General features: G+C 45.1%; 1 protein-coding gene and 2 long non-coding RNA genes across 6 annotated transcripts in view; 2 read left to right on the plus strand and 1 right to left on the minus strand.

Moving 5' to 3' along the window:
- Positions 1-26,381, minus strand: part of LOC122392612 (nucleoporin NUP42-like) — a 28,011-nt gene extending 1,630 nt beyond the window's left edge. The window contains exons 1-6 of one of the 2 annotated variants that reach the window (XM_043387666.1): positions 26,118-26,381; positions 1,716-1,816; positions 1,291-1,369; positions 1,018-1,112; positions 599-675; positions 350-436 (exon numbers count right to left, since the gene is read on the minus strand). In XM_043387666.1, the coding sequence (XP_043243601.1) occupies positions 350-436; positions 599-675; positions 1,018-1,112; positions 1,291-1,369; positions 1,716-1,803 (426 nt within the window). In that variant the 5' untranslated portion in view covers positions 1,804-1,816; positions 26,118-26,381. Of the gene's footprint in view, positions 1-349; positions 437-598; positions 676-1,017; positions 1,113-1,290; positions 1,370-1,715; positions 1,817-3,574; positions 3,622-26,117 lie in introns of those variants that run through there. The other variant, XM_043387667.1, reaches the window with a different exon arrangement.
- On the plus strand, positions 7,064-11,018 carry LOC122392613. 3 transcript variants are annotated; one of them, XR_006258554.1, is made up of 3 exons: positions 7,064-7,092; positions 8,961-9,080; positions 9,935-11,018. It is a non-coding gene; the product is annotated as an uncharacterized LOC122392613 (long non-coding RNA). The 3 variants fall into 3 exon arrangements; XR_006258553.1 differs by lacking the exon at positions 7,064-7,092 and adding an exon at positions 8,088-8,444; XR_006258552.1 differs by lacking the exon at positions 7,064-7,092 and having other exon boundaries at positions 8,019-9,080.
- On the plus strand, positions 22,659-24,722 carry LOC122392614. Its single transcript, XR_006258555.1, has 2 exons — positions 22,659-22,728; positions 23,699-24,722. It is a non-coding gene; the product is annotated as an uncharacterized LOC122392614 (long non-coding RNA).
- Positions 26,382-26,873: the final 492 nt, after the last annotated feature.

The following is a 26,873-nucleotide window of genomic DNA, read 5'->3' on the forward strand; positions in this document are numbered from 1 at the left end:
AAACTTCATTAAAAAAGTTCAATTTTGATTGATAAAAATCTACTCCAGCGGATTCGTCCCATCCCAACTGCTTCCGGATTCTGCATACAGAGTTCCCCTCATAGCCCTAAGAAAGAGCATCATATCGCTTGGGCCTGCCCTCTGTCTTTAACCTCCCTGAGATACAGATACAGATACCGTCTACAGATACTTTGTTCATACCAAATTCATGGAACATGGCTTTTCATTGCAATACGTCAAATAAGACCATGACCGACCCTCCCACCATCGGGAATGGCATTGACACGCCCCCCCCCCAACCGTCCGTCCCCCGGCCGCCTCCCCCGTATGTCAGAGCGGTGACACTTACCATGTATGTCCTCATCTCGGGCGAGGCGTTATGCAGCGACGCCCGCTTCTGGCGATACTCGGCCACCTTGGCGTTGAAGAACTGCAACTGAACGCAGTGTGTCAGAAGGCTAGCGATAGCAAAAGTTAAAACGAACCAGCAGCAGAAAAAGGCAGCACGCCCAACGCAGGGAAAACCCATCAGTTAAGTCGAGTTCTCGCCGCTTGCCATCAGAAGTATAAGTAGGATGTAAGGTAACAGCACACTTACATAAGCGTCCGGCGTGTTGGCCACTTTGCTCTTGTACGCCTCTGCCCGCACCTCCTCTGGTGACAGGTCAGTCAGCCCTGCGCGTGGAGCAGTAGAAGGTCACACGGGATAGAGAGGGCAAGCCATACACAATTACAGACCTCTGACAGCTAATACTCCATGTCAGGTCAGACAGCCCTGGAGCGTGCAGTCACAGTGACAGATTACGTACATATTCTGTCCTCTGTGATGAAAGTGTGGCATGCCACTCTATATAGTTGTGTTCTCATATAATGAACCATGAGAAACGAAACAATTTCTCAGACAGAATCGTGATCGGGAATATCAGTGTGGCGCTGGAAATAGGGGAATAGGCCGTTTAGTGATAATAACAATCGTCAGAGCCGCCACACGATGCAGTAGTCGGGTAGGTTTCTCACCTGGGATGCAGGGCTGGCCCTTCAGTGGTGAGAAACAGGAGAAGGGCCACTGCTTTGAATTCTCCCACACCTTCATTTCATTGGCGATCCCGGTGCTGGAGAAAATAGTTTCGAGTCATTGGAAGGTCAAACTACATTTTGGTGGGAAAATAAGTGGCAAAGCGACTGTATAAATGAGGAAATAACATAAAACTGTCTTGATATCAGATATGTCATATCTATGAAGAGACAGAACCCCCAGGTTAAGTTTGTCAGTAAACATAAGGTACTTACAGCAACTCATTGAATGAGCTGGGAGTGCCTGCTGCAGCAGCTGGTTGCTGTGCCTGAGCTCGATAATTGGCCCCAGCGCCTGTGGCAATCAGGAGGAGTGGTCACAAGACAAACACTGACAGAAGGGAGCATTCAGTCATACCATCAGCGTGAAAACATGCTCTGCAATTATCATTTGCAAACTCAAGACCTAATCTAATCTAATCTAATATAACATGAGATATCTAAAACTTTGTCGCAACTTCTGAACACCTCAGCTCGAAAAAACAACAACAATAAAGTTGACCTTAAATTGTTAGGTTCAACATCCATCGCAAAAGGTTGACAGCTCCAAGGAGCTCCAAGCATATGGATTATAAAAAATGGTGGTGCATGACAAGCAGGCAGCACATGTCTACCTTGAGGTCTTGAGGAGCATTTCTTACCTGCTGTTGGGCCCTTGAAGGGATGGTCGAACCTGCACCGGTCACCATAGCGGCAGTATCCCTGGTTGTAGTAGGTGCACACCACCATTGTTACACTTTACCTGTAAACATGTCATAGATTGATGAAAGAGGAAGACCAAAGCTGTTCCAGGCCATGTAAATATTAAATAATATCAAAATAAGTGTCAATTTATTTCCCATAAAATCTCGTTAAAATCAGAGATATTCTGAATAAGAAAACAACAGCTGATTGTGGCCCTGGTAGTGGCGACATGGCTCGTTGCAGTTAAAGGGACACTCCCACCTTAACATTAGTTTTGAGTTGAGATCAGGGGCGGCGCCACGGGTTTTCGATAGGGGGGGACGGGGACCGAAAATCGAAAATCCCAAAAGTAGATACTGATCGTGTATGCAAAAAAAAAAAAACGAGGCACGTAACGCCGCGAAACTTGGCAAGGCCCAAAACACATCGAATGGTGCATCCCGTTTCCAAACTTATCCTAGGACACCTAAGATCGATCACCTTTTCAAGCATCCTTGCCTCTAAATCAAAATTTGCAGTCTTGCCAACTCAAAGCTGGTTTCCTACAAGCTGCGAATTGCTTAGGTATGAGTAGCAGTGCCAGCTATTCTTACGTTTCGTACTTTCAAATTTTCGATCTTACGTCTGGTCAGCTTCAGGGCTTCACCATCATATAGTCATGGAGGAAAAGTGGGAATGTCTTCTGCTCTGACAAGTGCGCCAAAACTGCAATATAATTTCAGAATCATGACATCACCACCTGATCCATATGCAACGGGCAGGGTGCAGCTAATGGCTAGCCGTCAGTGGTCATGTCATCGGTGGTCACTCAAAAGGCCATGCTAGGTCATGGAAGGTCACCAGCCGTTATTTGATCACACTTTCTGATGGATTTTACTTGCCAAGAGCTTCGCGGGAAAAACGAGCGCATGCACCGTTGAAAAATTGAGTGAAAGGGTCTCAGGTCCGGCGACCTCTGCAGGTGAAATGCCCCAGGGTAGGATTCCGGTGCTTGTTGATTAACTTCGTCAAAAATGGCAGTAGAGCTGTGATGTCGGCACCATTGTGTTCGTCATGATCGAGCTGGCACGACCTGCATCGTTCTCATATTCACCCTCCAATCGTAACAACTACAGCAGGGATTGGCAAATGGCGGGGCACCCCCTTTGGGAGGTAATGAAGGTCTCTGGAAACGTCATCCCACATCTCTTTAGCATTAGTGGCTCTCCTTATGGAACAGGTTTCTTGACTGGTCTGTTTCACCCCAGAATTCAAAGACTAGTCAAGGTACATAAAACCGAGCGCACCACAGTGAGCACAATTTGATAAGCTGGTGTATCTCAATTTTCATGTAGAACCTTTCACGTATCACGGACCTAAAACCCTTTCGTGCACTCATGCAAAAGCAACTGCCATGTTTCAACAGCTGGTAATGGCATTTTCACAGCCGCTGACGTAAGAAGGGGAGGGATGGGGGGCTCGATTAGACCCCCAGCCGTTCGACCGCCGACCGAACTTAGTTATGCAAAAAAAAAAAACGAGTGCTATCGAACCCCTTGACGAGAGGGAGCCGATGCTATATCCAATTATAAGGTCTTGGGCTACTGCGTGCTTTTTTGGTCCTGCCTGTGATCTATCCGAACACTTCTCCCCACAAGTGCTGGGGTTAAATGGCATAGATTTCAAATGGTTCCTGTGGTAGAACTGCCATGCTTGAATTTGACTAATTAGGAATGGAAAATTTTCATATAGTAACGGAAATCTATGGAATTTCAGTGAACTTGGTTTTATCGGCAATGGGGTCTGGCAGTGGGGTGGGGAGGTAATAGGTAATAACCCTGCCTGGCGCCCCAAAAAGGGGGCACGATCCCCGAGGCCCTGCCGATCACCTTATAACTCAGTCGGTGACACACCAGGGAAATAAGCTAAAATTAGAGCGCTCTATTTATTGCTCCCGCTACTTCACCGTCTCCCATAGGGTCCTGTGTTGAGCTGGTGTCGAGGCTCTAAAAATGACGCCGATTTTTGCACCCTTCTCACGAAAACCGCTCGGACCGCCTGGAAACTAATTGTTCCGCTCTAAAAATTTCAGGATCGACGGGAAAATGAATGAGGAAAAGATTGGTCCTGAAATAATTCTGAACTCCCTGTAGAACATATCGAAATATGGCTGCAAACTAGGAGCATGTCAAAATCGACAAAACAATACAAATAAACTTACCACGTACATAAAGTTGCATTATATTCACATTCAGATTCGCGTGCACATTCGCGGACCCCTCAGATTTGGCTCAAAATTGCACAGCCTATAGATTTTGAGCTCCTGATTGCGAAAATCATGTTTTTATTTCACGCCGTCAAGTGGTTCTCAAAATATTCACACTTGTATTACTGCTAACATATTCTGGAACGTAACCCTTATTGGAAAAATCGGACCCCACCAAACTTCTCAAAAACTCCTGAGATGAGGTAAACATAAGCGCTGATCCCAAAAAATAATTTTTACTTAACGCCGTCCCACAGTTTTCTCAGAATGAGCATCTAAAGTTCAAGGTCGTTCAAGGTCAAGTGCCTTTTCTCACCCTTTGGCGCTATTTGACACGTGACAGCTTTATATTTATGATGGACATTCGCACTACCTCCTACAAAAACAATATACCCAAATCCAAGGGGCGTTGCTGTACCAAAATGCAAAAAAAGCGTCAAAACCTCTTTCATTCAGCTAACAGTTAAATACAAGGGATATTCGAATTTGCCACACATAAAGCAAATTTGTCGGACCTGGTCGGACCCCTCCGATATCGTTCAAAATCTCAGGGATAATGCTCCTTGACCTCCTGAACATGAAAATGGTACTCCCTTTGAACGCCGTCAAGAACTTTTCCAGATATACGCATCCATGCACATTCAAATTGCATAGGTGTTGCATATGCACGTTCGGCGGACCCCTCCGATTTCGTTCAAAATCTCAGGGATGATGCTCCTTGACCTCCTGAACATGAAAATAGTACTCCCTTTGAACGCCGTCAAGAACTTTTCCAGATATACGCATCCATGCACATTCAAATTGCATAGGTGTTGCATATGCACGTTCGGCGGACCCCTCCGATTTCGTTCAAAATCTCAGGAATGATGCTCCTTGACCTCCTGAACATAAGAATGACACTCCCTTTGAACGCCGTCAAGAACTTTTCCAGATATACGCATCCATGCACATTCAAATTGCATAGGTGTTGCATATGCACGTTCGGCGGACCCCTCCGATTTCGTTGAAAATCTCAGGAATGATGCTCCTTGACCTCCTGAACATGAAAATGGTACTCCCTTTGAACGCCGTCAAGAACTTTTCCAGATATACGCATCCATGCACATTCAAATTGCATAGGTGTAGTATATGCACGTTCGGCGGACCCCTCCGATTTCGTTCAAAATCTCAGGAATGATGCTCCTTGACCTCCTGAACATGAAAATGGTACTCCCTTTGAACGCCGTCAAGAACTTTTCCAGATATACGCATCCATGCACATTCAAATTGCCTAGGTGTTGCATATGCACGTTCGGCGGACCCCTCCGATTTCGTTCAAAATCTCAGGAATGATGCTCCTTGACCTCCTGAACATGAAAATGGTACTCCCTTTGAACGCCGTCAAGAACTTTTCCAGATATACGCATCCATGCACATTCAAATTGCCTAGGTGTTGCATATGCACGTTCGGCGGACCCCTCCGATTTTGTTCAAAATCTCAGGAATGATGCTCCTTGACCTCCTGAACATGAAAATGGTACTCCCTTTGAACGCCGTCAAGAACTTTTCTAGGTATACGCATCCAAGCACATTTAAATTGCAATTTGAATGTGCATGAATGCGTATATCTGGAAAAGTTCTTGACGGCGTTCAAAGGGAGTACCATTTTCATGTTCAGGAGGTCAAGGAGCATCATTCCTGAGATTTTGAACGAAATCGGAGGGGTCCGCCGAAAGTGCATATGCAACACCTAGGCAATTTGAATGTGCATGGATGCGTATATCTGGAAAAGTTCTTGACGGCGTTCAAAGGGAGTACCATTTTCATGTTCAGGAGGTCAAGGAGCATCATTCCTGAGATTTTGAACGAAATCGGAGGGGTCCGCCGAACGTGCATATACTACACCTATGCAATTTGAATGTGCATGGATGCGTATATCTGGAAAAATTCTTGACGGCGTTCAAAGGGAGTACCATTTTCATGTTCAGGAGGTCAAGGAGCATCATTCCTGAGATTTTCAACGAAATCGGAGGGGTCCGCCGAACGTGCATATGCAACACCTAGGCAATTTGAATGTGCATGGATGCGTATATCTGGAAAAGTTCTTGACGGCGTTCAAAGGGAGTACCATTTTCATGTTCAGGAGGTCAAGGAACATCATTCCTGAGATTTTGAACGAAATCGGAGGGATCCGCAGAACGTGCATATGCAATACCTAGGCAATTTGAATGTGCATGGATGCGTACATCTGGAAAAGTTCTTGACGGCGTTCAAAGGGAGTACCATTTTCATGTTCAGGAGGTCAAGGAGCATCATCCCTGAGATTTTGAACGATATCGGAGGGGTCCGGCCAGGTCCGACAAATTTGCTTTATGTGTGGCAAATTCGAATATCCCTTGTATTTAACTGTTAGCTGAATGAAAGAGGTTTTGACGCTTTTTTTGCATTTTGGTACAGCAACGCCCCTTGGATTTGGGTATATTGTTTTTGTAGGAGGTAGTGCGAATGTCCATCATAAATATAAAGCTGTCACGTGTCAAATAGCGCCAAAGGGTGAGAAAAGGCACTTGACCTTGAACGACCTTGAACTTTAGATGCTCATTCTGAGAAAACTGTGGGACGGCGTTAAGTAAAAATTATTTTTTGGGATCAGCGCTTATGTTTACCTCATCTCAGGAGTTTTTGAGAAGTTTGGTGGGGTCCGATTTTTCCAATAAGGGTACGTTCCAGAATATGTTAGCAGTAATACAAGTGTGAATATTTTGAGAACCACTTGACGGCGTGAAATAAAAACATGATTTTCGCAATCAGGAGCTCAAAATCTATAGGCTGTGCAATTTTGAGCCAAATCTGAGGGGTCCGCGAATGTGCACGCGAATCTGAATGTGAATATAATGCAACTTTATGCACGTAAACTTACCGGGTTTTTTTTATTTTCCATGCATCTGTGTATGAAATCAGTCGGTTTTTCGGAAAGATAATCTTCTGTTTAATAAATAATTCCACAATTGCAATCGAGAAAAAAAAAAACATTTCTGCTGTGACGGCAGTTTTGGCATTGTGCCAGTAGTGTGGCGTGCGCGGTGCTGCGTGGTCGTCAGGACGGAGTTGTGAGTATTTTCGGTGTTTTAAATGGTTGATGGCCATTTGAACCAGCTTTATATTATTTCCTACAAATTTTTGCATCAAATTATTGCTTTGAAAGACCATTGAAACCCCTTATCTCTTCATGAAACACGATCATATTTATCGTCGACGAAAATGGCGCGGGACCCCATGTGCGTTCCGATCGAAATAAATCGTAAATTAAATAATATTCGATGATAAGTATCATATTCTAGTGACACATTTTCATAAAATAAGGCATAAACTTTGCAAGGAAGTCAACATTGGATAATTGGATTCTTATTTTGCTCACATATCCTTGTGTAGTCAAATGGCTCAATTGTTAGATAAATGTAAGCATATGTTTTGGCTTGATGTTTGCTGTGAAACCACCCAGCCACTTGCTGGTTGAGTGGTTTTTGATAATAACCTGATAATCATTTCTCCTTTTCCTTAAAGGAAATAGTTCACTTTCACGAAATTATTTTTTTGCAATGGATTTATGATTTTTTATGTTCAAAATGATCAGCAAAGAAAATAAAACCTATTTATAACAAAATATTATTTTCTATATTTTGATATAAGAAGAACTTTTCAGTTTCTGTAAGGCACAGGCGATCCAGTATGAAAAGAGCATGGGTTCCGAAAATTCTTCAGAAACTAGAGAAATTATCGCGGCCACCGGCATTTGGGCGATCTGCTGCTGCTGAATGTCCTTATTGATCAGTACGAGAATTTCTCTAGAGTTCTCGTAGATAATTTCTCTAGTTTCTGAAGAATTTTCGGTACCCATGCTCTTTTCATACTGGATTGGAATATATGCAAGGCACACATCCTCAACGCAAGACACCTTTTTCGGGACGAGAAATAGAATATCTTTGCCTAGGGTGATCGTTGGGCTGTAAAAGCTCCTGATTTATGCTCGTCTCAGCCCAGGCTACGGAACTGCTATTCCAGTTCAAAACCCATGTTAAAAAGTGAACTATTTCCTTTAAAGGAAGACTGCCACCTTCAAAAAGTTTTCTCAGATCGGCCCATGATTTTTTCCCTGGATAAAACGAAATTTTAGAATTCACCTGGCAAGCTATCATCACGTGAATCGCGTAAAAAAATTATCGATTATCATAAATTATCAATCGGATAATGTCTAGCGACAATGTTGACACATCACTAGACTTCAAGGTCATAAGATATGGAAGCGGGTTTTGTCGCCATAAACGGCGCGCATGTTACAATTGAAATATACAATGATCCTTGCTTTGGTTATGTATGTCGTGTTTACGCTTTTGGAATTGCCTGTTTTAATGAGTTATGTTATCTATATCTTAAAATATTCCAATTCTGATTCATCTGATAGGTATATATATACATGTATTTTGGCATGTGATATTAAAAGCTAGACTATTTCCAGGTTTATATGAATAGTGATAGACTAAGTTGAGACAAGTGCTATTTGAATAACAAATACCTATGGTATTGGAAAAATTGTCATGAATCTGATAGTGTTTCCATTCCAGCACCAATTTCCCAGTCTTCAAAGTGTGGCAGGGAGCTCAATCCGTGACAAGATGTTTGGGACAGTCAAAACATTGCCCCAAGCGGAATGCCGAGACCTGGGCAACCCAATTCCTTTCATGAGGGCCCCTCATGAATATGATGAAAATGATATAATGATGAAGTGCATCATTTAATAAGTATGAGAAGCGAAATGAATCAATGCTGTGACAAGCTTTCAACTTCTGCCCCAGATTTCCTTGCTTCTGCCCCAAAATTCCTCAAACCTGCCACAACCTGTGGTGTGTGCCCTGACAACATATTGTCAAGACCTGCCACGTTTTGCAGACTGGCCCATTTCTGTATGCCTACCTTCCAGGTGAAGATGCCTGGTGAGCGAGGGAGAGGACGAGGACGGCCGACGGGTGAGGAGAGGAGGTGGTCGAGGGGCAAGAAGAATTCTCAACTTTTCACCCACCGCCCAGCCCGAGCCCCAAAGGTAAATAACTGAATGTTTCTTACGATGCGATGTGAAAGTATGAAACAATTGTTAATATTTATTTAATTGCCATGTGTGGCCTAGCCTTTATCTAGGTTGCTAGCCAATATATATTTTAAGGTGATTATTGCAATTAAAATTATCATGTACCTACCTTGAAAAGTCAGGTACACTACAAGCAGAAATAATACAACCTAATCTAACCTTACCTAACCTTACCTAATGTAAGATAATCTCACCTGACTCATTGTGTGGTTTGGTGGAAGTTATAAATGTTTTGTGAAAAAAATATGGTTAGTACACAAAACATTTCTAAGGATGTGTTCTTTCTAATCATGTTTTAATTTTGTGAGTCTCTTCATTTTCTAAAGAGTGCAAAAGGAGGTATTCAACTCTGCTCATGATAATTCAAAAGGAATTCTTAAATACAATGCACCCATAAATCACTGATTTTCACTTTGTGGTTCATCAGAAAACACATTCAACATCATTGTCTTTCTATAATGAAAGATGGCACTAAAACATGAACCACTTTTCTTTCAGAAAAGTGGTGCTAGGTGAACTTGATACAGGTGAACTTATTACTTAATACTTAGGACACATGTCTTGACACAAGTCTTGATCTTATCGTGGGAGGCGGCTCGGGTTGGAGATACACGTACACTGGTTATTAGGGAGACCATTAGGTACCATTAATGATTTTACATTGCTGTGCGATACGAGGTTGTACCTAGTGATGTTGCGTCATTTGTGGACTTCCCCCCTGCGAGTTGTCTGGTCCTAGGATTTCATGCACATCTTCCTTCACTTCAAACTGGGATTTACCGGTGACGTGTTTTCTCTGTGTGCGCCAGGTGTACCAGTGGAAGCTCCTGCACCACGTCTTTAAGGACCACCTTGTGATGCTGAACCCGGTGCACCTTTCCCTACAAGTGCACCGTCTGTACGGCCACATTCGCATATGTATACAAACAGTTCGAGAATGACGTCTACAGCCCTCACTCTGTCGTCGCCAAGAAGATTATGGAGTCGTTTGGCCGTAGGAAGGCAGCTGCGGCGGCGGCCGCCACCGGACAGCCCATCAAAATCAACAACGAGATCACAATTCACAATCATCCCTCACACGGGCTCGGGCGGTGCGGCAAAGGGCTCGTCTCAGGCCAGCTCGACGCCGGTGAAGCGGCGGCGACCGGAGTCGGCGCCGGCTCCCGTGGAGCGTGAGTGCGAGCTGTGCGAGCATCGCGCGCTGCCGTGGTGCAGCCGCGGCCGCTGACGGAGCACTACCTGCGCCAGGCGCCTGCACCAGGGCCGGCCAGAGCTCGAGTTCACGCCGCTGATGCGCGACTCCAAGTGCGCCACCTTCGTCACAGAGGAGATCTGTGAGCAGCTGCGCCGGCGCGCCGCCGCCGAGGACTCCGACAGTGGGGTCGAGGTGGAGGTGAGCGACGCGAAGGACGGCGCGGCCGGCGGCGCCCCGTCCGCCTCCGGTGGCAGCGCGCTCAGCAAGCTCAACGAGGAGACTCACGCCTATTGCCGCGGCGCGGCCCCGCCGGCTGGTGACCGTCCGGAAACCCAAGCCGTTCATGGGTGACTGAGTGAAACGAATGGACGTGCATGTGCGTTTTTGTTCTGTGTATGCGTGCGTTTGGAAATGGCGTCTCTATGTGCGTGCTTGTTTTGTAGAAGCGCTAGCGGTGCCGACGGACCCAGCGATGGCGCGGAGGGCTTTGATGTACCGTGTGTCTTTGATGTTGATGCATTCTCGTGTTTTGTTGGTCGCGCGCCCAGCAGCACCGTGTACATAGCCGGGGGCGTTCCTGCTCGACGCCACGTTCTGTTCGTTGTATCTCAATGCCAGCTTTTTGCTCCAAGTCCCGCTCGTGGAACACGCGACTCGCTCGATTCAAATAATAAATATACACTTTATTTCTCTGACAACCTGATGTCCTCTCTCTCCTCTCTCCTCTCTCCATATAAAAAAATACGGCCACGGTGAGTAGGTGCCGGCCGGCGTTAACTGCCTCCGGCCGGACGGTTCTCAGTTGATATGTGACAACAGTTAGGAATGTAACACCGCCATAGTACCCTCCATCACTGCCGGGCGCGGCGGTCCCCGCACACAGGACCGGCGGGGGGGGGGGGTAGCGACCGCCGCCAGCTGCTGGCCGCCCATCAGCTGCAACACCAGCTGCTGCAGATGGACAAGCTGCTGGCGGTCCTCGTTTAGCGCGATCAGCTCCTGTTCGCGCGCCGCCGACACAGCGTTCACAGCGCCGCCGCCGATGAATTGCTGCAGCCGCGCGCGCAGCTCCTTTCGCTCTCTGATGAGACTGAGACTGAGCCAGCCAGAGCCAGAGTCGAGACTGAGCCAGCTGAGTCTTGACAGACCGGACAACACACAAGGCGCCAAAAACGAAGCAACATGATTGGTCGACACATCGAACCGTCTGTCACAGCGACTGTGCTTGGACCACGGCCATCCCGCAATAGTGACAAGACAAGGCATTATCCTGAACACGCGCAGAATCACGCCCAAAGTCAATCGACACACCAAGAAACGTAAAAACATGCAACGGAACGAGAACTAATTTATTGAAATTAATACACAACCCAACACTAGTCAGAAACGCAACGATACCATCCAGCGTCCTTGGACATGAAAAGAAAATCATCTAAATACGCCAAACACCTGACGTTAAATCTCGACTCTACAAGTTCACTGAAAGCATCTGTTAGGTACTGCATCTCCGAAGGAGATGCAGTACCTAACTGCATCTCCTTCAGTACTTAATAATGCAGTACCTAATAATGGTACTGCATCTCTACCTAATAATGCAGGAGATGCAGTACCTAATAGGGCCCATTGGTAACAGAGAAAAGGTATAAGCACGTTTTACCATCATACAAAACACCAAAAGGACGTGTGGAACGTGCGCGAGAAATGTGATGAAATCCATCTTTTAAATCAATCTTGATACCGGTATAAACCCCAAAACGATAACTCTAACGCATCCCCAATAGACGGCAAAGAGCACGGCCGGCACGGCAAGAGGGGCGTAAGCACTGACAAATCGTATACCAGTCTGGCCACAGTCGCACTTTTTGGCACAGTAGCAGGCCAACTAAACAGCGACTCGCTCGCGACCGGTGCCGACGGCGATGAAGATTCGTCGTCACCAGCGTCCTCCCCAGGCGCGCTGCCGACGGGGCACGCCGCCACCGGCCCGCCAGCATCACCGTCGACCGATGATGTCTTCAAAGAAGAGCCGTTCCCCTCAGTGGCGGCAGCAGAAGAGACCGCAGGCGGCGGGGACCCGGAGCAGGGCACAGAGACGTTGCCCCCCGCCGCGCCTCAAACGCCGACCTAAGCCGGACGTCTCGGCGAGCCGGGCCCGCGGCGCGCGGCGGAGCGCGCAGGCTGGACGGCCAGGCGGGGCGCGGGCGTCGCCAGCTCCGCCGTCGGGTGAGCTCCGGAAATGATGATGGAGAATGATGGAAGGATGATGTCATGGAGCCGCGGATGCTGCTCCATGGCAGAAATCACCTCTGCAGCTGCGCCGTGCGGATGTTGGTGGCGAACGCCCCCTGGGCTCTGAGTCAGCTGGCTGGTGGCTTGCGCGCTCTGTGGGAGAGCAGGACAAGGTGTAAAATGCTGCTACGGGACACGTAAGCAGATGTAATACCTCTGCTCGAGCTACCACATGCAGATAAGACTAAAGTCTGTTCCATTTCAAGCCTGCAGCCGAAGTACCATGCTGTAAACAACACATGCTTTATGTGTGCATAGCTCCTACATTAACCCTCGCCCTGGCAGGACATTTTTCATAACACGGCCTGGCAGGGGGGGGGGGGGTGATGCGACCCCCCTCGCGATTGGCTCCTATGGCACCTAGAAACACCAAATTTGGTAGGTAGGTGGGCCCCCTGGAGTTCTCGCCCCTGCGCAAATTTGGTTGCTCTAGGTCAATATTTAGGGGGGTTTTGGGGGGTATAAATGTAAAAATTTTGCTGCAGTATGCTCGAGGCACGTCCATGGTCAAAATAATAGATAAAGCCCAATTTGAATAATTCTAGCAGAAAGACACCAGAATCACCCCTCAAGCAAAAAAGAAAAGTTTGTCATAAATAGGTTGCCAGTTCTCACCTGCTTCCACTCCACCGCCGTTTACCAGCTCGCAGCTGATGTCCATGCGGTGTTGACACCAGCGGCGCAGGTGACGTCGCCGACCTCTCCGGCACTGGCAGAGTCGACGCCACGGCCGTCGCTGGATGGTCCAGTGCCGCGGATGGTCCAGCTGGTGACGGCGTCACGGCCTTCGCTGGATGGTCCAGTGCCACGGATGGTCCAGCTGGTGACGGCGTCACGGCCGTCGCTGGATGGTCCAGTGCCGCGGATGGTCCAGCTGGTGACGGCGTCAGGGGTTCCGCGGAACTCGCAGGTGACGTCGCCGTCGCAGGTGACGTACCAAGGTTCTGAAATCACAGTGCAGAGAGAGGTTGGTGAACTACCAGAGTGTTTACCCGTGCCCTGCTGGGGGGGGGGGGGGGGCGTGCCAATAATGTCTTTTTGTTCCAATGGGGCGGATTTGCAAGCCTTCGCCCCATCAAAAGACGGCACAATTACAAAACAACGCACAACGTCATAACGTCACAGCCCACAGGCACTCATCTCCATACTATTGACTGACGCACCACCCCAAGGTCACATGCACTTGGCCCATGCCGAAAAAAGATATTATAACATTAGAACACATTGTGTCACATTATAAGCGTCCTTCTCTTTGTCAGTGGCGCCCAGCTCTGCACCATATACCGCCCCATGGGTAAGCCGCCTCTCACTCAGACAAATAATAGAACCACCCCACCGGCACGCGATTACGCGTTCGAGCAAAATACGGCCGTCCGCACCAGCTGCTTTCGCGTCTAACACTACCGCTGGAATTCTCTCGGCCACGGAGCGCGCTTACCTTCGAGGGTACAGCCTCCGGCTGGAGGAAGCGATTTGGGGTGTAATCGCTTGATTTCTCAAATTCTTGGTAATAAAGCAGGTGGTTTCTCTGTGCATTTACATTTGTGCCACAATAAATGGCGACAGCCTACATAGGTTGTTACGAGCGAGCAAGCGAAGCGAAGTCTTTTCAATACTAGATGCAGGCAGCGCTCGTGCGTTGCCTTGGGCCAGAATTGGAGGGATGGTGCCGAGAGCATGCCGGGCCAGGGAAAAAACAATAAGTTAGGTCTTGGGGGTAGACTGAAAGATAACCGAGACCTTTTGAGACTGTAACGAACTGAAACGTCTAAAGAATTATTGAAAGCACGTGAAATTGATATGGAAATCTACCTACAGTATAGGATATGAATTCATTGCACGTGCAAAGTGAATGTCCCAAGCACCCCGGTTCATTCATTTTCATAACATACTGTAGAGTGTGTCTAGTTCTAGCAGTGTGCCAATTTTGTGTCGATAGCTGAAAAATTCCCGAAGTCAGAGGACCCCTTGTCAAGAAAAGCTACAGTTCTCTCGCTCGTTCGGTCTTCGCCCAAAAGGCGTTTATCTGGTAAAATATAACCCTCATGATACTGCATTTCAAATACTGCAATGACGGTGGCGAGATCACATACCTGTGTAGTTTCCATTTTGCACCCTGCTTATGTTGGGGCTTGTAATCAAAGTGTTGCTTGCATGTCTTGACACAACAACGGTTTACCATGTTGCTGCTGTAAAAGAAAAGCTGTATTTGTCATTTAAAGTTGTTATACAATTAATATTAAGAGGTGCAGCATGACAGCTTTCAGCATGTCTGAAAAACGTGGCTGCCACGTTTTTCAGACTGAGTCAGGTCAACGGTCGCTGAATGGTGATTGACAAATACTAATTTTTTATAACTATTTATAATTATAAGCATTCATATTTAAATTATTTATTCCTAGTTTGGTCATAGCCCTGCTCACTTCAACTGTTTATTGGTCGATCAATATTTGGATTTGCGCCTAGTAGTTTCCCAGTCTGCAAAGCATTGCAATTTTGACAAAAGCTTGTCGGTGCAGGCTTGTTCAGCTGGTGCTGATCTGATGCGGCGTGGTGCGGATTTGGCTGGTAGGGTGCAGATCTAGTGTAGCCCAGTGTCCCAAGATTTGGGTGGAAAGTGAAATCCTTGTGAAATTGAATAGTCCACTCGGTCCACTCTCACCTTTAATTTTCCAGGACAAGTTGCCCTCCCAACTTTAACAACTAAGATCATCCGCATGTACATTTGCTGGCTGGCTTGTACCTACATTCAAATTCCATTAAATCATCGCAGCTCCCACGTCCTGTAACATTCACATAGAAAATGGTGATCATGTTTTCATTCTTCTTTGTATCTTTCTGACTGGCAATTTTCCACTTTCAGTCCTCTTTGTAGTGAGGAATTTTACCCTCGAACACCCAAGCCAAAATATCCCTAATTTTGGGACACTGGTGTAGCACATTGCAGATTTGCTTGTTGATGGACATGACAGACCAGACAAGATATATGAGGAAAATTGAAAAACATTGCTGAAGCTGAAGCCATACTTTGCAGCTGTGCGCAGCCATGCTGCAAAGTATCGCTCGCATGTCGACGAAGGGCACTAGCCCAAGTTCACAATCCGCACCAACCCTTCAAAACCGGAAAATCCACCCCAATGTGGGCTGAGGGTAAAAGATCCGCACAGAACCCAAAAATGACCAGCAGTTGCACACTCATTTAAACCCAGGGGACACTGAATTACACATAAAAGCTCCAGCAATGTTTTTCGATTTGCCTCATCAATATCGTCTTGTCCGTCAAGTCCATCGCCAAGCCAAATCTGCACTGTGATCCACTAAATCCGCACACCAAGCGAAATCCGCACCACGCCGCAACAGCTGAACAAGCCCGCACCGACCAGATCTTGTCGAAATTGCCATACCTTGCAGACTGGCAGTTTCCAGCATGGGTAGTTTCCCCAAGTCAATTGTATAAATTTGAATTTTGGCATGCTCATCCTCAATTGCATGATTAGGTATTCACTATGCCAGCATTTGTATTTATAACTTCAAGTTCAAAAAAGAGATAATCGATCTTTTTCCAAAACTAAGTGCACACCCGTTACTTGTTACTTGAGAGATTCCGGCACCGTTGCAAGCTGTTTCCAGAAATACATAATTAATTCCCACAGATTTTGATCACCAAAACTCCTCTCGGGCGCGTGGGGCGGCGGCTCCCGGCGGCTGTTCCGGGGCGCTGTGGGCGGGTGTCCCTCCTCGTGCGGCGGTCGCTGATGTGCAATGAACGCGAGACATTAATGACTGATTGTGTGTGAATGTATGATGCGTATGATGGAGTGTAGTGTAACTGTTTGAAAATGCGATGTGTGAGTGTGTGTGAGCGCGCGTGTGTGAGTGCATGTATGCACGTGACGCTAATAATAGTACACAACAATTACCTGATACGCCAAGAATTGTTACGTGTGCGCGTGCCAGTACAAGTGATTAAGAGTGTGTGTTTGTATGTATGTGTATAGTGTAAAGCATAGGTACGAGTCTGCACGTAAGCTTGTATGTTTGTGAATGAGTGTGCACGGAGAGAGGTGCCCCGAATTAAGCCTTGAGCTTCTGCACCAATCTCCGATTTACTCTTTTGTTCCAGTACTTTCTGTTCAATAAATATCATCATCATCATCATCATCACCGTTGTATATCAACTTACCACGATGAAAACCATTAAATATTAGCGCACAGAGACCGTAGAAATTTTTTTTTTTTTTTTTTTTTTGCTCGGTCGGCCTAGTGCCATACCCGAGCAGGGGGCAGTTACTCCGGCAATTTTCGCCGGGCAGCAAGTCTTACGTTAAACCGGTTTATGTGAACCCGGTAGCAAAAACAACGTGGGATCCTATCTTAATGTGGAATCAAAGCTAAGGGAGGTACTTACGTGTATAGCCAAAGAGCCGAGATGTCTGGAGTCGCAAACACAACAGTGGGAATGACTTTTATTAACAATACATAATAGACATGAACACTTGTGAGCTGGTGTCAGTGTAATGGAGCCGGGAAGCTTTCATCGCACTGACAGAAGGTATAAGACCTTCTAGGCTCCAGCCCCCCGGTGGGGCCTTGTTGTGGGGTGTAATAGTCGGGCGAAAAAGTCCTAAATAATAAAAAACCCGACGCCTAACGCAAAGGGCAAAAACCTCGCACCTAAGCCAAAACGGCGCGAGGGAAAAAGCCCTGTAACCGCGATTAATTAATGTGTGAGTTTGGGGGTGAGCCGGGAGACGAGGGCTCTGATTAGCGTTTTAGGGGCGGCAGCCGCGGCCCTAACACGCTAAAGGCTCTTGATGATCCGAGCGTCGGCGAGAAAGACGAACAATGAGGATGAAACCACTTTCAGCATCGCCTATGAATTAGCAATACATTTGACACGTGCCCCGAAAAAGTCTTCAATTTTATCGCGTCGTGTTTGAAACAGAGGTGGAAACATGCAGAACATGGTAGCAAACCAAAAATCCTTTACCACTTACCTTTGTCATAGGGTCTGCTCCCTTCACTAGTGTTGAAGAGATCGGACCTCAGGTCTTCCCTTTACCACTTCCCTTCAAGTAAAAAAAGCATTGTCTTCTACCACAAATTTGCTAATTAACAATTTATCGCCTTTGAATTGAATATGTGTGAATAAGAAAAGATAAATAAAACCCTTTTGACGAGTTTTTCCTTAAAATTTGTATAAAATGCTCTTAATTAAAATCGACAAAGTTTTTCCTTTCCCTGAAATCCTTCACAATGCTAAGAGATCGGCCTTTCTTCATGCTAGTATACTAGGAAACCTTCAACATTAATTTGCTAAATGTACGTCTTTGCTGTTGAAATTAATATTGGTATTACGAAATTTGTCACAACATTCAAGAAAAATAACAATGAATCTCTATGATGCCAAAATGTAATGAAAAGTGTCATACATGCTATCGTAGTGATGAGCATTTTCACCGGCGAAAAAGATGGCATCAAATGGAACTTTGGGAGGCGATTGCGCGTTACAGGGTGAGGATAACGGAAAATGGACTGGACATCTGTGGTGAGGGCGGGCACCTCTTACGAAAACCGGTAAGTGAAAAAAAGGTGACAGTCTACCTTTAAAAGAAACTAAAATTATTTTCAAAGTAATCCATTTTTAGGAAAGGCGGCTTGCTCATTGACATTTCATGTTCTTGTTTTGTTATTGCTGGCAGTATTTTGATACAATAATGCAATATGAATTTTTTGCAATAATAAAACCTAAGACAAACCTAGTTAATGGGTCAATCAAACACCCAACAGAAAGATTGTGAGTCCTTGTGACGTGAAGTAGAACATTCTATGAATGTGTTATATATATAATATGCCAAATTTTAAATTAATGATACTGATAGCTGAGCATGTGAATTATGCCACAATATAATTTCATTTTCTGGTTTTGAAATAGCCGGCAGTATTTTACTTCAACAAATGTAATATACATGGAATGCATGTTGTTATGTTATGTTAAAAGTTTAATAACAGCAAACAGAAGGGACTGTTTCAGCAGATAATGTTTGTACCTTATGCATTACCTTTCTTTTCTGCAGGACTATGCTTCCGCTGGGTGGTCAACATTTGCCTCCTGAAGAAGTTGAGCAACATGAAGACCACCAGATGAGGTGTCTGCGGTTCATGTGGAACTCTGCAGACTACAAGTGTTATGCCAACCACAACCAAAGTGCTGTGATCATGGAGGCATGAACCTCATGACAACACTTCAGATTTGCATTTGTACCAAAGTGTGATTCAAACCACCTGTGGCATCTCACTCAATGTGTGAACAGTGTGATCATTGTGCAGTGTTCAGCTGCAACTAAGACATTTATTAGTGACTTGTTTTGCAATTAGCCACCAAAAGCATTTTTGGGCTGGCTGCTGTAATTTGTTGTGCACTGCGCAATAGTGGTAGTGTTTTGTCACTTGTCAAGTTGTCAGTTGTGCATGTTGCATGTTTCTCTTCCCTCGGCCCTCATTATCAGTTAAGTGGTGAATTGGCATCACTCAGTCTCCCCAGATCTCCATTGACTGTCTGTCAACCACCTAACTTGAGATGGTATTTGCTAATAGTGTCAGAAAAGAAGTGATTGTAGACATTTTTAGGAATATGAGCTCCGTTTCATGCGTGTTGCAGTGGTCATTTTGTCACTTGTCCCATAGTGTAATAAATGGAAACTGTTGTTTCCTTTTCAAGGTACTTGCGGATGCAGAAAGCGTTGGGCCTAATTATTAAACGCACCCTTCTATCAGCGACGCACGAAATCGACAAATATCATCCTTTTTAGAGCAGGAGGAAACGAAAACTTGTGAACATAGCTGTACCTACAACAGTGCATAAGGAATTGGAATTCTGGGAGTTTTTGAAATTCGGAGAAACTCAAGTTGTCGACAGGTATGCCCCCTTGTACGTCAAAGACCGCCTAAAAAACAAACGTCTACAAATGAAGGCAGCTGTATTCGTATGTTCGTTGTAATTGCAGCAGCCTAGCAACATGCATTGTGGTCCGATGGCGAATTACACTCGTGCTAAAAAACTATGCCGGTAACTGCCAACATACTTAGGTCGTAGGTGAGGAGAGGAAGGGTTATGTCAAATGTCAACATCAAAGAAATGGCTTCATCTGAGCCGTGCCTATTGTACATAATTCAACCAATCTATGCATTTCGTTTCTTGCAATCTACTCATGCTTTCACTCCAGCTTCAGAGTAATCATCCCATATTGTACGTCTTAAAGGGACTATCCCACCTTCTAAAATGTTGTTAAAACCAGTTAAATTGTGCCCGACTTTATAGATTCGATGACCAGGAACACGGTTCTGGCATTTATTTTTCATTTAACATCTTAGGCTTCCCATATTCCAAACACAAACTTTCAAATATGTGACGTCACAGCCCAAAATTACCTCCTTCCCCAGGCCACATTACTGTCATAAAGCTGATTCTTTTTACTCTGTAGGCACCACAACAAAGTTCAGACCAAGTTTTAAGCGATTTTTCAACGATCAAACCCATTTAAATCAGAATGACTAAACGAGGTGACGTCACACTAACGGTCGCTCCATGTTGGAGATAGGGCCTTGTACAAGGCCCATTTTCAAATGAAGGGAACGAATTTCTTCAACACCAAGAGGCCGCGGGGGTTGCAACCTAGATAGATAGTGGTTTCTGAACCTCGCCGCAAACATGCCTATCTCAACTCAAACCCCATGTTAAAGGTGGGATAGTCCCTTTAAGATATTGATTTTTATGGCAGTTCGCAATTGCTAGCCACGTCTCACCTCAGTTTGGTGGCCCAGCATCGGCCCACTCGGCCGCGCTCGGCCGCTCTAAAATTGACTTACGGAGGAGGATGGTGGCTTTTATTTTAGCTTCTCCGCTGACTGCGGGGAGCGCCGTCGCCGAGGTCGGAGCAATAATTAGCCTAAGTTTGGGACTAATTTCCACGCTTAATTAACATTTTAATGTTATTTTAATTAATTCATGTTAATCTTTGACGCATTCTCTTTCTATTGATACCATCCACCGGTCTGAGAAGTACTGCCTTGCTGCGTAAGGGCCGATAAAAGATCACGCTTTTAGGGGTATCTCTTCAACATGGGGCAGGAGCAATAAATAGAGCGCTCTAATTTTAGCTTATTTCCCTGGAGTGTCACCAACTGAACTACAGGCATCACAGCTCCACACCTTTTGCAGATGGCCAGGACCCCCTGCGATGCATCCCAACAGCAATATTTATTCAGAACCTGCCTTGATTAACCAACGATGCATTAAATGCGACGGAGAGCTCTATAATGCATTAATATCAACTATTGAACGGGCCTCGCCGATAGGGGGGGTACTGTACCCCCCTAACTTTCGATAGCGGGGGACCTGTCCCCCCCGTCCCCCCCGGTGGCGCCGCCCATGGTTGAGATAGCCAAATTGGTGGCCATGGCCTGCAAATACCGGTTTGGGCACTCACAACATCGAAAAATGCTTTAATTCGAAGATATGGAATTTCAAACTTGCAGTTTTCGGATTCTAAGGGGCTAATGCATTGGAATGCCCCCTTAGAATTTGTGACGTCAGCGGAGATCTAACGATTTTTAAATCTTAGACTAAAACCATCGTTAAAGGGACCCTCCCACCTTCAAAAAAGGTTATGAATTGGCATGAAAGTGATGTCGCTCGGTTCAGAAAGAGCGAAAACGAATATCTACCAAATTTCACCGAAAAATATTCACCGGTTTTCAAGATATTATACTTTTACTTTTGTTTACTTTTTTGGGATCTCCGCTGTTTCTAGCGACTTTATTTTAGAAGTGCGGCGTTTGCGGCAGATGTTGCGCGCAAATAGCATATACCACCGCGTGCTACAAAACGTTTTAGTCAAACATTTAAAAATCGTTAGATATCTGCGCTGACGTCACACATTCAGAGGGGTATTCCTAAGCATTAGCCCCTCTGAATCAAAATGCTGCAATTTTGAAATTCAATATTTCCGATTTAAGGCATTTATCGATGTTGTGAGTGCCGAAACCGGTAATTGTGAGCCAGGGACCCCATTTTGGCTATCTCAACTCAAATCTAATGTTAAGGTGGGAGGGTCCCTTTAACACGTGGTGGTATACGCTGCTTTGCGCGCAACATCTGCCGCACTTTAAGGGTGCCAAATTATTGCTTCCAAATAAAGTCGCTAGTAACAGGGGAGATCCCAAAAAGTAAACAAAAGTAAAAGCCTAATATCTTGAAAACCAGTGAATATTTTTCGGTGAAATTTGGTAGATATTCGTTTTCGCTCTTTCTGAACCAAGGGACATCACTTTCATGCCAATTCATTAACTTTTTTGAAGGTGGGAGGGTCCCTTTAACTGTCAAGGCACCCTCCCCATGGCCAGAGTTAGGATTTTGGAAGTTTCCAGTTTTGAATCTTGGTGCCAATTACTCATGAGTTGCAAGCCCAAGCTGCACCAGTCCACGGATGGAAAAGGCTCCTAAGTCCTAAGTCCTAGTCTCATTGCAGCCATGCTGATGCCCAAGGGAGGGGAATGGAGGAGAGGAGCATGATCCCTTCTCAGTTGGGCAAACTAGGCGGCGGGAATCAAAATATGGAGGCATCAAAATATTGATTCTAGTGGGCGGAGCTTTGACCATATATGGGCATAGAATCAATATTTTGATTCAATTTGGGACGTTTCCACCTTCAGACGACCCGTTACGGCGGAAATAACCCCCATGACGGCGAGATTTTTCGACAAGTCAATACAAAAAACTTCCCCGCTTCAATCTTTCGCTGCATGGCTATCAGCCGTTTGTCGCGCGTACCTTTACGGATGGCATAAAGATTTCGCCGCCATAATTCAACAAAAACGTGCTGTTAAAACTTGCTCTGTTTATCATTAACGACGAGCCTTTGTATTTTTTTCATAATTTTGTCTAAAAGAAAATAAAAAATGCGTTACTTAGTTGTATAATTCATTTATAATAAATATTATTTTTCTTTGTATCTAGCCACGATTTCCGGTTCCCGCCATTTCGCGCCCGCGTCGTGGGTGTTTGGGTGCAACGTAGTGCTCCCGGTTTTATTTTGTTTAAGCGACCTTTTCTGAAGTGTAAGTAACAATGGATCATATTTTAAGATACTTTGAAGTGTGTTTTTCAATTTCAGGCATGTGATCTTAACGTTTCTTACCGAAAACTCGTTTTAAGAGATGGTTTTAGGAACATGGCGCGGTAGCGACGTCAGCGGCGCGGGACGCCTTCTCACTTTTCTGTTGTCTTTTTAAGCTATATTTTTTTTGAAAATGATGTCTTAGGTGTAGCATTTCAGTGAAATATGATGTCCTTTAAAAGTTACGGTATAAATTAGTTACAAGAAGCCTAATGTTTTGTCTCACATGATAGAATTGTTGGGTGGACTCATGAAATGGGGGCAGTGCATGTCCAGTATTTTACATAATTTGGATGTTTTAGCCTCTGCTTGTGTCTCATTCACCCAATTGTTGCTACAACTTTAATTTGTAAGTGCAACAAAAGCAAGTTGCTGAATGGTGTAAGCCATATTTACATTATGCGTGATCTAAGAAAATTATGTGTCTAATGTACGTCAGTCCAGGGAATGCTGGATAGTTAATTTTCAGGATTGTCCATGCCAAAGTTAATTTTAGAGGCCAGTTTTATCAACACAAATAGTTGCATGCTGGAATTTTTTGCCTAAAGACTGCTTCACATATGGAGCGTTACATGATGGGCACGTAGACGGATAGGGCTGTACCGTTAATGCTCTGTATGTGAAGTAACTTTTAGACAAAAAAAAATCCAGCAGCCACCTATTTTTCTGTTGGTACGACTGGCCTCAGATCTACTTTTTTAGCAGAATTTATATAACTGCATGAGATGACAGTTGTTGGCGCACCTGGTGGCGTTTAGTGGAAATTTAAGTGACATTAAGTATTTAATTTTTTATTGAATATATTCTAAAATTAATGTTGCTGAACAAATAGAATAATAACACAAATAGTTTCCTAATTTATTGTCCACAAATGTCCTAATTATTGTGTTCTGTTCTGTTGTTTGCTGCAGGTCAACCAAGGCTCAAACACTTGTCGTTGCGGGGATCGGCTTCAGAGGGTCAAGGATGGCGTCTTGAATCGCTGTTCAGTCGACAGGCAACTGTATGACAACGCCATCCCTGTCAACCAGAGCGTCGACCGAAGTAGGGCGGTGTTGCGCGGACCTGGCCGCACCCGACCAACCGGTGGAGTACCTGACTCGGGCTGGGCGGAGACTGCCTACATCACGACCTTTTGAACTTTGATCTCGTAGCGAGAAACAATATGACGTAAGGAAGTGTGTATCAGTATGTGGCTGGCGGGGCCGAGGGTGAAATGCGCCACGTGTTTATCCTGCCGGATGACGACAGCGTCACCAACCTGTCAAAGAACGAGCTGGTGCAGCGCGTGATGACTGCTATCTCGTCCCTAGAACCGGAGTAGAAAAACGTGCGCATAGCCCAAATGAAGCGAACCAAAACACAGACAGGACTGATAGCTTTTCGGTCGAGAATGTTCTGAAGATGCTGATCAGTAGACCAATTGGTGACCGTTTTCGGTGGTAATATGGGATCTTGTGGTGTTCCAAAGCGACCTGCTTTGGGTGTGGACATAAGTGGCTCAACCTGACAGGATTGATGTTTTAGGTAGCCGTGCTAATCATAAACCCTATATTGAGTGTATCTGTACAAATTTTGTTTATATTTATTTCATGTATTTGATTCGAAACCGAAAATTGCTCTTTGTAATTAGGCAACATCGAGACGTTGAGGTCATTCTCCAGACGTTTATTTGTTTTTCTTACCTGTCCACGGTATGTCTTATTGGTTAGGTCTCAGTTTCAAATATTATTAACTGCATGTTTTGCAAATACGTAGCCATATTGAATAAGAGACGTGTCCCAAAAGTGAGTATTGCTTTGCATGGGATGTGAGCATCAACGACAGGGCTTTGTGATGGCAAATGTGTGGCAATTGCAGGGATCTTTGTGAAATGTGTTATGAATATCATCGTATTATTTGCGAATGCAAATACATCCGTGTATCATATTTTCATTCAAATTGTGCAATTTGTGCAACGGGCTTGAGTATATTGTTCGGCGAAATATCTCTCTGTACTCCACAGAAATGGGACGGGATACAGATGCGTAGAAACACATTCATGAACACGTGAAAGACGATAAGTTAACCTTTTTTTTTTTTACTCAAAATCAATGCTACAAAGCAGGGATGTGGAGCCGTGAAAATGTCAGACGGCTTCGGCTCCGGAGGAAAAAATCGGCTCCAGCTCCGGCTCCGGCTCCGAGTAAAATGGTCGGGCTTCGGTTCCGGCTCCGACTCAGTACAACCCCTATACAAAGGTCAGCACGGCTCCCTTCACGCATTCCCTCGAAGGCTTGCAGCTTTGAGCAGGTGAGTGCTGAAAATCCCTGGTCTACCGTGGGAATAAGGTCTAGAAAAAAAATTACACGATCCTGTGCTGATAATATCTTCATGAATTTATTGAATTTGCATTATTTGCACACAAGAAACGTTCCATAAATCAATTTGAAGAGTGAAGTACGTCTGCAGAAAGTCAGTTCGCAGAATCAATATATTGATAAACCAGCTGATTTCAGAATCAAAATAATGATTAGCCAGCTGTTTGCGGAATCAAAATATTGATTCTCGCCGGGATTAGCCGCCGTGATGAATCAATATCTTGATTATTTTCAAGACGCTTTCCTAAACTAACCTAAGAGGTTAGAGCTATTGTTTCGTGCCTGGCGGGTAGCTTCAACGTTGCTCTTCATTTTGTGAAGAAACTATCTTGAAATTGTAGCCGGTTGCTGAAGAATTGACGTTTCTGTGATGGTCTGCACGTATGCCCATATATGGTCAAAGCTCCGCCCACTAGAATCAATATTTTGATGCCTCCATATTTTGATTCCCGCCGCCTAGTTTGCCCAACTGTTCTGTAAATGGGCAAAAAAGACTGATTAACAAAGATTGATGAAAAAATGAAATAAAGATGAAAAGAATGATGAAATATGAATAACAAATAAAAAGCAATTGCTCCCTCTGGCATTCCATACCAATGAAACTGAGGAAACAATACTAATACAAATAAGAAAACATCTCACCCATTTTGAGCATGAACCTTTGAATTGCGACAGTAGGTACCAGTTCAGGTTCAGTCTACAGATTTGATTCTTTTAGCATTACACTATTCAGGATCTTTCATGGACAAAACAGGCCCAAGTTGAAGTCAAAGCAGTCAACCACATAGCCAATAAATTGTGGTAGTTGTAAAGCAGGCGTCACACTTCTGTGTATATGGCTGGAGGTAGTGTGTTTTCGCTCTTTCTGATCCGAGCGACGTCACCTTTATGATTATACGAATTCATTAACTTTTTTGAAGGTGGGTGGGTCCCTTTTTTAACGTGTACACATAGCCGCGCACACACTTACCCCACTCTCCAGCTTTGAGCTTGAGCTGAAATTTTTCAGTTCAAGTTTAGCTCAAGGTAGAAACAGATTGAGATATTAGCGGCAATATCCCTGGAAGCAGAATGATATCTTCTTGATGATTTAGCGCGTAATAATTGACCCCTTATAGCTGGGTACACATATGACAAAATGCTTTTCTAATTTCTGTGTAGTAGATAATAAATTACCAAAACCTCTCAAAAATCTCTCAATCCCAACCAATCTCAACCCAAGCGTTCAAAACAAAAAGCGTCTGTTTCGATTTTGAAACAGGTCATCCACTTATGTCGCATTTTGCCTCCGCAGTGAAGGAAATTCTCTCGCTGAAATGCTGCCAAATAATTATACGCATTGCACCGCGCGGTTCCCACGGTTCCCACGGGGTTCGGACGGATAGGGCCTTGGCTTGGCCTTGGCCCTTGCTGCGATCATGATTGTGCCGGTGTTATGACTTGTGAATAGTGAATTGTTGTGATCTTCCTTCGATCTATTCACTCCTTAGGTGCTTCAGGAATCTCATTCTCAATTCGATCTTTCCATCCGCCATGAGCCCCATGATCAAGTATGGCTCGAATCTGCCGCCTTGGAACAGTCGGCTCAGGCTGGACACCACTGAAACATCGGGCGCAGAGGAGGCACACGATCCCGGGCCCGGGGGTCAAGGCTGAGAACGAGAAGCGGTAAGTCCAAATGGCCAAGTTGCCTGGCGAGCTTATCCTAGAGACATATTACATTTGC

Source organism: Amphibalanus amphitrite, unplaced genomic scaffold, assembly GCF_019059575.1.
Source record: "Amphibalanus amphitrite isolate SeventyFive unplaced genomic scaffold, NRLGWU_Aamphi_draft 000493F_arrow, whole genome shotgun sequence".
In the NCBI taxonomy this organism is placed as follows: Eukaryota; Metazoa; Arthropoda; class Thecostraca; order Balanomorpha; family Balanidae; genus Amphibalanus; species Amphibalanus amphitrite.